General features: G+C 33.8%; 1 protein-coding gene across 7 annotated transcripts in view; it reads right to left on the bottom strand.

The window, feature by feature from the left end:
* Positions 1-15,292, bottom strand: part of LRRC7 (leucine rich repeat containing 7) — a 563,262-nt gene that overhangs the window by 389,527 nt on the left and 158,443 nt on the right. Inside the window, exon 2 of one of the 7 annotated variants that reach the window (XM_045998665.1) lies at positions 14,144-14,219. The exons of the other annotated variants lie outside the window; for them this stretch is intronic. Within the exon in view, the coding sequence (XP_045854621.1) occupies position 14,144 (1 nt within the window). The 5' untranslated portion in view covers positions 14,145-14,219. The remainder of the gene's footprint in view (positions 1-14,143; positions 14,220-15,292) is intronic. 7 annotated transcript variants of the gene reach the window in all.

Below are 15,292 nucleotides of genomic sequence, written 5' to 3' on the forward strand. Positions count from 1 at the left end.
CAATATAATAATGAAGGAAAGATGAGCAAATCCAGTATCTTGGATATTTTTAAAAGATGACTGGCTACGGCTTTCTAAAAGTCTAGGTGGTCATAAATAGAGTAAAACTAAATGACTTTGAACAAAATGACAATTTAGCAAAGACAATATTTTTCTGCATAAATAAAAACAGGTCCGGTTTGAGCAATCTGTGGATGAGGTTTTTTGGGCTAGCAAAGAATGGTTTGATATCTTAAAGAAGAGAAACGCTGGTCATGGCATATATGACAAAAGTTCAGGGGAAACCTGCAAGAATGGATGTGGGAGGCACCAGTTTACAATAATTTTTCCACTATTATTCAGAAATAAAATTAAAAATAAATTGGGAGTCACTTGTGCCTAAGATCGATGAATCAGGTACTTAGTTAATGCAAATAAAGAAACATGAGCAGAAAATAAATAATCAAATCAGGTTAGTATCCTTGTTTTCTGAGCACCTTAAATAAAATTACTTTGCTGGCATAATTTTTGCACTCTCTTCTCTGTCCCTGGGTGAATAATGTGCCATCTTATGGAATCTGAAGAAAGACATATCCACAGAGAAGTGGAACAAGGACCAATTATAAGCTTAATTGCGTGTCTAACAGGGAACATCAAGTATCATCAGGAATCTTGCCAGAATTCCATTTAAAAAGCTTCAGATTAAGGGTCAGGAGACCTGAATTCTAGTCCCAGTTCTGCCATTAAGTAGCCACATGATCTGAATCAAACACCCTTTATTTTTTAAGTGTCTTTACTTATAAATACATTGGTCTCCATTGCTATAATTCTCTAAATTTACCATGTCTTTAACAGTTAAGAAAGTACATGTTCCATATTTTTTCTTTCTTTGTTTCCTACCAAAACCCATCTAGATCTTGTCCCACACTGAAATATCCTTCAGGAATTAGATATACCTTTCACATCTAGCTGGAACCAAGTCCCTAGATCAATTCCTGAATCACCGACAAATTCCCTCTTTCTCAGGAATGTATGGAGCCCTATTAACCATAAAAATGCTTTATTTCAGTTAAATGATCTCTCTAATATGAGGAATTTGAGAGGCAGGGCGGGAGGTTGTCTGGGGTAGATAAGGAAAAAATGAAACAAGATGGGATTGGAAAAGGAGACAAACCTCCCTTACAATGAAGGAAATGCAATTAATTTTCATAGTTTCCTTGGCTAATGATCATGGTAGGAGCTGGAATTTGGAGTCCAGTGTTCTGTCTCCAATTCCCTTATTCTTTTTTTTTTTTAATTTTTAAAAATTTTTTTAAATTATTTATTTATTTATTTATTTATTTGACAGAGAGAGATCGCAAGTAGAGAGGCAGGCAGAGAGAGAGAGAGAGAGAGAGAGAGAGGGAAGCAGGCTCCCCGCCGAGCAGAGAGCCCGATGCGGGACTCGATCTCAGGACCCCGAGATCATGACCTGAGCCGAAGGCAGCGGCTTAACCCACTGAGCCACCCAGGTGCCCCTCCAATTCCCTTATTCTTTAATTCCCTTATTCTCCTACATCCTTATTTGATGTAGCAACAACTATCCACTCTGTCTTGTTCACAAGGAGAGCCCTACAAAGTAGATAAAGCCAGTGAACTGCAGGATTACTTTACCCTTCTTTCTCTTGCTGCATCGTTTATGGTCTTTAACATGCAGCTCCATCCCTTGTTAGATGCATTCTCCAGGCAAGCGGACAGATGGGATGGGTTTTGTGTGTGTGTGTTTATACGGTATTTTCAAAGCAAGAACAAATCCACTTTTTCAAACAGTCTCTTGGTTTTGTTTTTGTTTTTTTGTTTGTTTTTTTTGTTTTTGTTTTTGGTGGGGAGAAGGTGTTTTTTAATTAAATGGGAATTTAATGTATCAGAACTTCACAGTTCCACCTCCCCCCCAAAAGAAAGCCAAGTCAATACATCATAAATATTAAACTAAAAATATGGCCCTATATATTATGAACAAAGTAATAAAGCTGCCAGTAAATACACATCTCAGGTGACTGCCAGGGGCAGCTGATATTGCATTAAGCACCTACAAGAACACAAGGATGCAGGATGATTAAAAAGGGGTTGACATAATGATATAATGCATGCTGATTCAAATTCCTCCTGGGAACTATTTTTATACTACACTTACATTCAGAGCTGCCATATATAAATAATCATCAAAATGATTAACAGCTTTTATTTAACCTTTTCTATATTCATGAGTATGAAATGATAGTAAGAATTCATATTTATAATTGTATAGTCTGTTTATTTAGTGCCTTCTAAGGAAATGCAAAACCCTACATGGTATGTGTAAAATCAAACTCTTCAATACAGTCAGAGCCCTGCAGTAATACATCAAGTCTTGGTTTGTAATTTCTAAACTCCTTAACTTAGAGCTTCGATGGAAAAGCTTCTTTGTAATGGTAACCGATCTAGGCAAAGCAATTATGTAAAATACGGTTATTTTTCACATAATGTGTATTAATGGAGGTGGCTATAGAAATCCACTTAGCTTACTTCTGCCCCTATGGTAGAGGAGAGGCTAAGAGTAACCATGAAGAATAGTGAAAGAAAAGAGAGCTGTTTAATTGCAGACCATATGAGTAAATGAAGCATCCTAGAAGAAAACCTGTCAGTAAAGGAGTCAGCTGGCAGGACAGTGGTGATGGAAAAGAATTTGCAAGAGAGAATTAGTGGCTGCAATCATAAAAATATCTTACAGTAAAATATTTAAAACAGAAGCTTACCCTTCCTATTTCTTTCTTCACTCTCCTCTGGGTGAGGGAGCGGCCCAACCCAGATCCTGTTGTGGATGGAACCATTCATTCTCCCAGTTGCTGGAAGGTTGCCTGCTAATGGTTCACAGGTGCATCTCTCTCTCTGGTACTGCCTTTTACCAAAGTGAATTATCTTATCCAGGTTATAATTCTGTGATAACTGGTTTATGCTGGTTTAAAAACCCAGCCACCTTATCTTACTGTGGCCTAATTCTGATGGGCTTCTCCAGTTCCAGTGATATACATGGGCTTTATGGAAGCCTCTGCTACAAACTCACTGTAGTTCAATTTCTTTCTCTACCCAGCACTCCCCAATAATCCTTATCTTTTTCTCAGAGCCAGTTTTCAAGGAGTTCAATCTACAACACATTTGAAACTTACTCTACAGAGTTACAAGGTTCTTCCACAGGTTCCCAACAATGTCTTAACTACCAGATTCCAGGAACCCTTAGACTTCTTGGCAGTTTATAGCTAACCCTGTTGATTTTTGTTCCCCCTTATCATTCTTTACTCTCTTGCTTCCATGAATCTGCTTACCTTACTCCTCTTTCTACCTTTCTAAGGTTTTTCATTTTTGGTTTTGGTTTTAACCCAAAAACTTTTGGTTTGGTTTTGTTTTCAGTTATACTCTTACCTCTTGCTTAGTACTTTTTTGTGGGAAATCTCATTTACACCCTTGGCTTTAGTTGCCATCTTCATGGTAAAACCTCCTGAATCCAAATATTTACCTTAGATCTCTGTCCTATATTTAAAAAATCCAGTAGGTATTGTTCCCCAGATACTGCATGGCTACTCCTGATAGACATTCTTCTTACCTCCCAACATGATCCCCTTTACACTATAACCAGAGGTACCCTATTCAATGCATCAGTACTTACTGGTACAGCCATTGTCCCCCTATTGTTGCTTTAAGAAGATGTTATTCATTTCATAAACCTAGGACTCTACAGAGTTTTATAATGGTAATAAAATTTTCCAATGTTCCCTCCATCCAACTGGTCTCATGTATTTCTTCCTGGCAGTATAGTAGAAAAAGAATGGTTCTTTGAGCCATATAGAAATAGATTGTGATACTGATTATCCCTTTAGTAACTGTGGTAACTGTAGAAGTTACTTAACTTCTCTGCAGCTCAGTTCCTCATCTCTCTCACAGAGGTACAATGAGGGCTAAGTGAGAAAATGTGGTGTATAAATATACTTGGACTGCATAAAAGTTACTCAGTAAATGTCATCTTCCCTCCCTTCCGCCCTTCCTTTCCTCTCCAGGTTTATTGTTCCAGTCATGCTTTAAACAACTAAACCGAGTTTCTAAATGCTACCTAAAAAGTGCTTAACTAGACCATAGGTAGGAAGAGGGATTTTTGTTTAGCATAGGAAATTTAGGAACAAAGTCAGACAGACATGGCAGCTTTGGGAACTCATTCACCTGGCATCAGAACACCTCAGGACACAGAAGCCAGGTTGCTGGGCTGCGCAGAGATCCCTGGGGCAGCATACGTCTGGCCAGGAGCCTGGGGTATGCAGCTGGTCTTAGTCTCTCTCTGCTTATCTTGGCCTCGACAGTCAATTAGGATTTATGTCAACTTCACTGCTTCCCTCTAGCTTCCCTCTCTCAGGATCGCTATTTTGTGGCTCACCCCAGCATTTAGTGACTTCTTTCCTGTCATAATATTCATAACCTTTAGACATCTAAGTTACATACAGGAATTATAGGATTTGGAGAATCATGGCATCAATTTCATCCTTTAAATTTTAAATTTCTGTCTCTATAGTTGCCGCCTGTAATCTGTAATGGTTGGTTATCAATTTCAGGTTCTCAAGGGATAATATGAGGTTATTTTTAATTTCTCTCTGATTGTCTAGCAAAAACTACTGATACACTTTCAGGAGGATACTCATTTGGAGGTGGTCTGGGGTCAGAATTATTATTTTTTTTTTAAGTAGTATAGGCTTATTACATTTTAAGGAAACGAAATCTATAACTCAAATAAAGGTGTAAGAGGACTTATTTAAAAATAGCAAATCCCAGGCGCCTGGGTGGCTCAGTGGGTTGGGCCACTGCCTTCGGCTCGGGTCATGATCTCAAGGTCCTGGGATCGAGTCCCGCGTCGGGCTCTGCTCAGCGGCGAGCCTGCTTCCCTCTCTCTCTCTCTGCCTGCCTCTCTGTCTACTTGTGATCTCTCTCTGTCAAATGAATAAATAAAATCTTAAAAAAAAAAAGCAAATCCCCATAGTACATTGAAATGATTTTATTTACAGAAACTCATTGTATAATTTTTGTGCATATCTCTGCTATTCAAAAGTATAGGCCTTTGACTTCTCACCTAAAGAAAGAAACAACCCCTTGAGTGATTTCTACATCTCCTGTTTCTCTCCATTCCAATGCATATTTCACAGAGTTGTCAGGATTTGTCTTTCAAATTCATAGGCCTAAACCATTACTCCCTTGTGCAAAACACGCGCATTCATGAGGATGTGGATTTCATCTGTTTTGTTTACTGCTATAACCCCAGTACTTAGAACAGGGTTAAACATGTAGTAGATGCTCAATAAATATTGGTTTAATAAATAAATCTTACTATAAAATAACATAAATTGGTCCTTTTTTTGGTATAATTTTCCAATGTTATATTCTCCTTTACGAACTATAAATGAAAACTCTTTTTATAATTTAGAACATGTTAGTAAGTTCTGAATACAAATTCCGCTTTGAATATACTTTCTTTTAAAAGAAATTTGTTTAAATTTTAGTTTGATTTCTATTTATGACCCTAAAATAATTATTTTATTTATTGATTTTAATTGGTTTAAAATTTTTTTTAATTTAAGTATAATTAATATACAATGTTATGCTAGTTTCAGGTGTACAACATAAATACTCATTAATTCTATATGGTACTCAGTACTTATCACAGTAAGTATATGCAATCTCCTTCACCTATTTTATTCATCCTCTCACCCACCTCCCCTCTGGAAAACATGTTTGTTCTCTATATTTAAGTCGGTTTCTTTTGTCTCTTTTTTCATTATCAGGATCTGATGTGCTTACTATGTACCATGTGTCCTGTTGCTTCTTAAGCAATCCATTTCTCATACTGTTCTCAAATTTGTATTTTATTTGAATAGATCAATCACTTCATTTATATGGCATGAGTTTTGTCATTTTCATTTGCTGCTTCATTAGACAGTCTTATGAGGCAAGTACAGTTATCATCCATTTTACAGATAAGGAAACGGAGGCAATGAGAAGTTAAGGAATGTGCTCTACTTCATACAGACTTAAACGGTAGTTCTGGCTTTAAACTATACGATTCAACCACTAGACTCTGCAGCCTTTATGACATATACATCTTTGCTACCCTTCGTGCACACTGTAACTTTAAAGAATAGGGGATTCTAAATAACACATAAGATGAACAGTGACAAAAGGAAAAGCTTTGATTTCCCAGTAACCTCCTTAATAATTTATGGGAACTAGCCAATAAACCATGGAGATAAGTAAGTGATAACCAAGACTTTTAGCAACTTATTTAGCATCAGAAAAATTGAAAAACACCAATATTCTTCCCCCCTTCTCGGCATTTTGTAATACTTTTTTCTCTTAATCCACTAAGTCTCAAATGAGGTTTACCATCTTTCATTTATTGACATCTCTTATCTAGAAAATAACATTTTCAGATAGCTACAAAAAAGTATGAAATGATCTTTGTATTCCACATTAAATATAAAATGTTCCATAATTGTAAAAACTCTTTCATAATCACAAGTGAATTAAGATTAAAATAAAAAAATAATTCAGGAAGATGGACTTCCTGTCATAATCTATAAAAACTACCCACTGCTTCTAGAGAACTAAATACCAATATAAATTACATGTGGAAGAATTCCAGCAAAAATGAGTTAATTCCACTACAAAAGAAAAAGTGTATTTTGCCTCACACTAAAAAAATGACAAAAATTCACATAAACAAAATCAGATTTTAAGTGAGGAAAATATTTGCAATATATTTAAGAGAAAAAAGGCTGGTTTTTATAATATAGAAAGATCAGTTACAAAGTGTTAAGAAAAATCCAACACAATAAAAAGGTAGGCAAAAAAAAATCAATATGGAAATTACAGAAGAGTATGTGACTAATATCCATATGAAACAATGCTTAATCTCTCTAGTAGCCAGTAAAATGCAACCTGAATTTATATCCAGCAGAATGAGAAAAATAAGGAAAGAGTGACTGAAACTTATTTCTGGCAATTTCTTATTTTCTGGCAATGTGGGGAATGGATATTTACATACCTGTGGCAATCTCAATCATCATAGCTTTTGAGTACAATATTCACCTATTAATTTTAGAAAGTCATATGCATCATATTATGGAAAATGGTATAAATTGGAACAAGCTCTATGCAGGGCAATTTTACAAATTCTAACAAAATTACAAAAGGCATAACAGTGTATATAGCATTTCCACTTGGCTTATGATATGCTTGCATAGATGCAAACCAATCTATAATTATGGTCATTTAGAGTAGCATTGTTTGTGATAGCAAAAGACTGGAAGTGATATAAATCCACACAATAGGCTATTAAGGAGTTTACAGAAAATGAAAATAAAATAGGAAATTTCCTTACAAACAGATATGAAATTATATCCAATATTTTCTACCAGGTGAGAAAAGGGTATTAAACAGTTCCTAAATATGTTATTGTCTAAAAAAGAAAAAAAAGAAAAGAAAAAAATATGGGTGTGTACATATATATACTGGAAAAATATCTCTGAGAATTTATGTAATTGATAATACCAGTTACCTCCTTCTAGAGAGGGAAACTGATTGGTTGGGGGTAGAATTGGAAAAAACTTTTTCCAATTTATATTATTTAGAAGATTTTGACTTTTTAACTATATAACGTCATATATTAATATTGATGATTTTTTGTATACAATGCCAATGTACTTAATGTCAGTGAACTGTATACTTAAACATGGTACATTTTATATTATGCATATTTATCACAATAAAATGATTTTAAAATTACATACTATATAAAAATAACATAATTTAAAAATTACATATATATAAAATATATATAAATTTACATATATGAAGTGTATTTATATCCCAGCAAGCTTATATCTGATTATATATCCTTTTGGAAATTTTTAAATTTTTTTTTTAAGATTTATTTATTTATTTTATGAAGAGAGCATGTGAGCAGGGAGAGGGGTAGATGGAGAGAGAGAGAGAGAATCTCAAGCAGACTACTTGCTGAGCATAGAGCCCAACATGGTGCTCAATCCCACTACCCTGAAATCATGACCTGAGCTGAAATCAAGAGTCAGATGCTTAACTGACTGAGTCACTCAGAGGCACCCTTGAGTATGTATCCTTTTGGAAATACAAGTAAATAAATGAGGATATTCAAGTTAACTCATACACCATTATATTAAGAGGTGAAAATTGTAAATAGAGTAAATCATCTCTAAGTGGGGATTGTTTAATAAAACTTATCCAGATATTATAGAATCTAATACAACCATTAAAAAGAATACAGTATAGGGGGCACCGGGGTGAATCAGTCAGTTAAGAGTCAGCTCAGGTCATGAACTCAGGGTCTTGGGATGAACCCCCACATAGGGATCCCTGCTCAGCAGGGAGTCTGCTTCTCCTTCATACTCTCCCTCTGTGTTCTCTCAATCTCTCTCTCTCTCAATAAATAAATAAAATCTTTTAAAAAAGGAATACATTATAAATGGATAAATAAACTATAATATGTCTGTACAAGGAAATATTACTCAGTGTTAGAAGAAAATAAGCTATCAAACCATAAAAAGACAGGGAAGAAACTTAAATGTATATTATTAAGTGAAAGAAACCAGTCTGAAAAGGCTACATACTATTTGATTTCAACTACATGACATTCTAGAAAGGACAAAACTACAGAGATAGTAAAAAGGTCAGCAGTTGTCAGGGATTAGGAGGCATGGAAGATAAAAGAGTTTTAGGATAGTGAATCTATTCTGTATGATACTATAATAATGAATGTCATTATACATTTGTCTAGACCCAGAGAATGTACATCAAGAGTAAAGCCTAATGTAAACTATGAACTTTGGATGATAATAATATGTCAACACTGCTTGTAACAAATGTACCATTCTGGTGAGGGATGTTGATGGTGTGGGAGAATATGCTTGTGTTGGATCAGGTGATACATGGGAATTTTCTGTACTTTCTGCTTAATTTTGCCACAAACCTAAAACTGCTCTAAAAAATAAAGTCTATTTTAGGAAGAATTCTAAGAGAAAAAAGTGGAAGAAATGAAAAGAAAAAAAATACATTAGTCCATGATAGTTGACATGTAGAAGTTTCCATTGTACACAAAAACAATATACAAAAAGTGTTTTTTGGCAGCATCAATGCTTCTACAGACAGAAGCTGGAAAAGCCATATAAATTTAACATCTGATTTAAAGCATTAGAGCTGAAGAACCTATAAAACTAGTTGGGCTAAGTTTTCAGAGTGAGGAGAACCAAAGAGAAGTGAGCTGAGCATCAAAAGATCCTTTCTCTAGAAGCATTTGTCAATTTTATGACAGAAAATAAGAGTCTGAAAATATGGGCTAAGTTTGATCAGAGGGCCACAATTGGAGAAAAACATAACAGGTTTGGGTGGTCTGGAGATGCTACAGTAAACACTGGAGAATTGAGGAACCTAAAATGTACAGCTGATCCTTCCTTCGAATCATTTGGTGTATTTTAGTGCATCATGGCACAGAAAACTAGATTTTAGATAAAAACCTCTGAAACACAGAGTAAAATGTCCTGCCTTATCAATAAATTCATGAGGGGGAAGAATCATAGTAAACACACCAATATTTCAGTTGGAAATCTTAGTGGGCTACAGGAAACAATCAGAGAGAGACTGAAAACCCAAACTCTACTCATCTTAATCGCTGAAAAAATTAGGTGGAATATTTTTTCTACCTTCCTTGCCAAGATAGTATCACCTCAAGACTCTAAAATTTTGCATATTCCATGTCTGGAATTTAGTAAAAAATTACTTAAAGAGACAGATTCAAAATGACCAAAATATAATAGAATAAACAGACACTAAGAATAGGTGTGTAGGTAATCAATGTACTAAAGACAAGAACTTTAGAATAACTGTGATTGATATGTTCAAGAAAATAGTGGAAAAGGTGGACAAGATAGATCAGATGAAAATAAATAGAATTTCACCAGATAATTAGAATTTATAAAAAAGGACCAAATAGATATTCTATAATCAAAAATGTAGTATCTGAAATTCAGACTTCAATAAATAAATTTAAAACATATTAGAAATTGGATACTGAACTGGAAGACAGATCAATAGAAAATATCCAATTAAAGTAGAAAGAAAAAGAATATAAAGAACAGAGTATAAAAGAAACATGTGCACAGTGAAAAGATCTATGTAGCTGAAGTTCCAGAAAGAAGGGAGAAAGAATGGGATTGAAACAGTACTTGCAAAGATGATGGCTAGGAATATACCAAAACTGATGAAAGCTCTAACTCAGAAATTCAGGAAAACTTGCAAACTATGGGAAAACAACTGGAAAGAAAACCACAATTAGATGCATCATAAAGTGCTGAAAATAAAAAAGGAAGAGGTATTCTTAAAAGGCTATAAACAACAACCAAAAACAGCTCAATTAAAAATTAGGGAAAGGATTCAAATAAACATTTATCTAAAGAAGATATATGCAGGGGAATAAGCACATGAAAAGATGTTCAAGCACTCATCACTAGATAAATGGAAATCAAAACCACAATGAGATACCATTTCATATCCATTAAGATGGGGACCATCAACCACACACACACACACACACACACACACACACACACACACACAAATGGGTGCAGAATGTGGAAAAATTGGCTTGCTTTTGTACCATTGGTGGAAATTTAAAATGGTGTAGCCACTATGGAAAACAATATGGCAATTCCTCAGAAAACTAAAAACAGAATTATCATATAATTCAAAAATTCCACTTCCATATATATAACCAGGGATTTAAAGAGACATATGTACACCTATGTTCATTTGTAATAGACAAAAAATGGAAAACAACCCCAGTGCCCATCAACAAATGAATGGATAAATAATATGTACTATATACATAGAATGGGATATTATTCCACCTTAAAAGGAAGAGAATTCTGACACTAGCTACAACATGGACAAAACTGAAGGACATTATAAGCCTTTCACAAAAGTACAAATACTATATTATTTGATTCCATTTAGTCTACTCCAGAGTAGTCAGATTCAGAAAGACAGAAAGTAGAAGGGTGGTTTCCAGGGGCTAGGAGAAGGGAAGGAGAATGGGGAGTTAGTTGCTTAATGGACACAGAGGTTCAGTTTTGCAATATGTAAAGTGTTATGGCGATGGTTGTTGGTGATGACTGCACAACAAAGTGAATGTACTGAATAACACTAAACTGTCCGCTTAAAAATGGTTAGGATGGTAAATTTTATGTTACATGCATTTTACCATCATTTAAAATCAATTTTTAAAATATGTTTTTAAATCCTTTAAACAATAAAACAATCATCAAAGGAGCACCCATAAGACTGATGACTTTCCTCCCAACAGAAAGAATGGAGCTACAACACAATGGAATGATAACCTCTGAACCACTGAATAAAATTCTATGACCAGTAAAAAACAATGTTCAGAAACAAAGATGAAATAAAAAGTTTCGGAGAAATAAAAACTGAGAAAATTTATTTCTAGCACGTTGGCACTAAATGAAATGCAAAAGAGAGTCCTTCAGGCATGAGATAATGTATTCCCTAATGGAAACACAGACACATAGGAAGAAATGAAAAGACCGACTGGTGTTAGAATTGTTCTGAGTATGGTAGCCATGTGAAAGCAAAGAAGGAACACAGGAGAAGGACTGGGTTTCTTCCAACAGAGGCAAATAAAGTATTTGTCAACCTACTATGAGAAATCATTTATGAGATTTCTACATGAAATAGTAATAGGCCATATATATTTGATAGGATTACCCAGTAATAAAAATTTCCTTAACCAAGATACATTAAATTGAATTAGTTATTCAAATAAGGGGAAGTTTTGGAGAGTTATAATAATATTCTGAGAATAAGTCAAGCTGAGTTAAAAATATGAAACTATGCAAGATAATCTGAAAAACGATTCTATTATTGGATTGATATATGAGAAGATAAGGTAAAGAAAAAAGGAACTATATGAAAAAGGATTCACAAATTCATTTGGCCTCTAAAGTTGAATTATCTCCATCAGGGCTCCCAATGACTGACTAACAGAGATATCTAAAAGCTTTTTCTCCCTCAGTCATCCTCCTCCCAGTCTTTCCAGCAGCATTTCACATAGTCAACCTTTATGAATCTTCCTACTTCTTTAGTTTCTTTAAAAAACAAGAAAAAACAAATACTGGAAGCCAGTTTTCCTTTTACTGCTGACTATTGCTTAATTTTTGTGGTTAATTTCTCATTCTCTAAACAGAATTTTGATGATTTAATATTGGTCCTAGGAATTGTACCTATGTAATATTCCTCTTCTATTCTGTACATGTTTTCTGCCTGGTGTAATCCTGGTGGCCTCAACCACTATGTCTATTCAGAGAAATCTTCTAGTCCTAACTCCAGTTCTGTATTTCCACCAACCCTGCTATCCTCAACCTTTTGCTCTCTTCAAGGCACATAAACTCATATTCCAAACTAAAGTTACCATTTTAACATCATTGACTTAAAGTTAACTGCTCTTCTCTTAATGTTCCAGATCTCAAATAATGGGGCCACTACTCATCCAAAGTTCCTGTAGAATCTAGCGAAGAGGATGTTGGTTTCAAATCAAAGTCCTGCCCGTACTGCCATCACTTTAGTTTGAGTCCTCAGTTCCCCAGATGCATGACTGCAAGCATCAGTCTCCTGGGCTCCCACCACCAGACTCTCTCAACATGTTTTTCCTTTTTAAAATAATTCTTCTTTTACGTTTTTCAATACCTTTCAAATTATGGTCTTCTCCATTTCCTTCTGAGCTAAAATTGATGCTGATGCTGATTCTTACCAAGGTGTTTCTAAAGACATTTTTAGATTTTTCTCTCCATTAATACAGGATAGGCCAACTAAACTATTTTAAAAGTCTGAATTTTGAATTCCAAAATTCTTACACCTTAATGTATAAGCTTGGGTATCACTGTATGACATCCCAAGATAAAAAGTCTAAATTTATGAACCAGATTCATTAGGCTTTCATTCATACTTTTTATCTGAGTTTTATTGTTATTGTTTGGCATTCTTCTTATTAAAGTGTGTGATTCCAAATGTATAAACATTTGATACAGTTTGTATGTGAGGTGTTTTTCATCCATGGCTTGTCATTTATAAAGTCTTAAAAAAAGGGGAAGAAACTACATTTGACTTATAAAGTTCTTTAGGAATCTTTACTGTTAAGCAGTTGAAACACAATTTTAAACAATGTGTATAATTATAGAAATTTCTACTACAATAAGATTTTAAATATGAAGATATGGTAATTTCTAACATATTTTGATTGTGGATACTGCCATCATTCCTTATAGATTTTTCTTTGCAGAATATTTTCTGACTCTGTTACAATCTCCAAGATACATTTGAGGACAAAGAATCAACTCCAAATACTTTAATACAGAACAATGAGATTTTCAAAGATTCTTCTTGCCATTCAAATAATCTTATTTACCCTTCTCACATTCTTAAGTCTTTTTAAAAATCCATTCATCCAAACGTTACATGTTCTTATCATTGACCCTCCTGTTTCATTTCTTGAAAATGTCAGTGAGTACTGATGAATGGAAAGTTCCTGCTTAATGTCTGGATTTCATTTGATATCGCCTTGAAATTTTGAAATGTAACCTTCTAAAGGGAATGTAATTTCATTCTATTTCTTAAAAGCATGATTATAATATAATTCCTATTAATGGTTTATGAGAGGAATTAACACATTTTTACAGTGGTTTAATATGTTACCAGGTATAGGGAGAGTCTTACTCTTTTTAGAAAGGAATATATTGTTGAGTTAGGTCTCTAAGTATAAGTCCTAGAAAAGATACAATATTTAAACTCATCTTTCTGACCAAAATCATTTCACTATTATTGACAGAAAATTTGTTTCCTGAAATCCATAGTTACCATTTTTCTTCCTATTTTTGTGATGTGATATAGTTAACACAAATAATACTAAATATGAATTTAAAATTACAAGACTATTTTGTAGTTATAGAGTAAAATTCCCAGAACACTACTGAATTCTATATACTTAAGCATAGTAAAATAACATAGTATCTACTTGCTAGTTATTCCTGTCTCTGCAGACTTCTAGGTTGTGACCACTTTGACTTGCATTTTTTTCATGTAGCGGGCTCCTTTAAAAAAAAAAAAAAGAAAATTTAAAAAATTTTAATTAACTGTACTTACAAATTGACAAATGCATCTAAATGAACATAATAAGCAAGAATGGAAGGTGAAGAGCTTAATCAAATGTAGTTCTGATTGTCAGGTTATACATCCTAATCAGAATAACTCCACAAACACTACCATTTTAAATATTTGAGCTGTGAATACATAAACTCAATGTGGAAAAGAAGGGTGATATTATTGTCCAATAATATTGTCCAATATTCCTTCAAACAATTCAGTATCTGCAAGGAAAATTTTTTGCATAGTGATTTTCCTCTTGCCTCTTTTATTCCTAATAACTGAATAATAAATGCAAAATGTTACTTTCCCTTGTTCTTAAAAATTATAAAACAGAATTTCTTTTAAAATATTTCATAATTTAGATTCCTACGGGTCTGATTTGCCTTTCCTCTAATTATTCTGAATGAATAAAATTTATGCTCTCCCTATTATACCTTGAACCCTGATTTGGTAATCCCCAGTGATCATTAAAACAAAGTGCTTTGACACTGGCATTTATTATGTGCGTGTGTATTCATAACAAAATGTGTTCAATATATTACAATTAAAATAATTGAGCCTAAAATATCCATTTGCATTTGTAATAATCAAATTTATTTTTAAAAAGTGACCATAGTGAGATTAATGCAGATATGCACATTGATTTAGTATTGCAGTTTATACTCTGTAACATTACAACCCATGATTGACATGGGGGATAAAGAAGAAAATGACACCTTGAAGTTATTTGTTTGCATACTTAATGTAAAGTCTTTATATTTATAAAACCCAAGAATCTCCGTATAATTATTAAATCTGTAAGCTAGGATGATAGGAAAAATCCATTTATCAGTGGAACAGAGAGTAGTATCTAGATGATACATAGAGTCAGGCTGAGCCTAGTGTGTTTTAGGAATCATACAGGAAAGCTTTATCAATATTATTTCGTGCTATTTCCTAAAAAGAAACTTAAAAAGGGGAATGAAAGGACCAAGGAAATATTCAGAATCTGCTTAATAAAGCCAAATGTACATAGTAA

The sequence above is a fragment of the Meles meles genome, chromosome 1 (genome assembly GCF_922984935.1).
Source record: "Meles meles chromosome 1, mMelMel3.1 paternal haplotype, whole genome shotgun sequence".
Lineage (NCBI taxonomy): Eukaryota > Metazoa > Chordata > Mammalia > Carnivora > Mustelidae > Meles > Meles meles.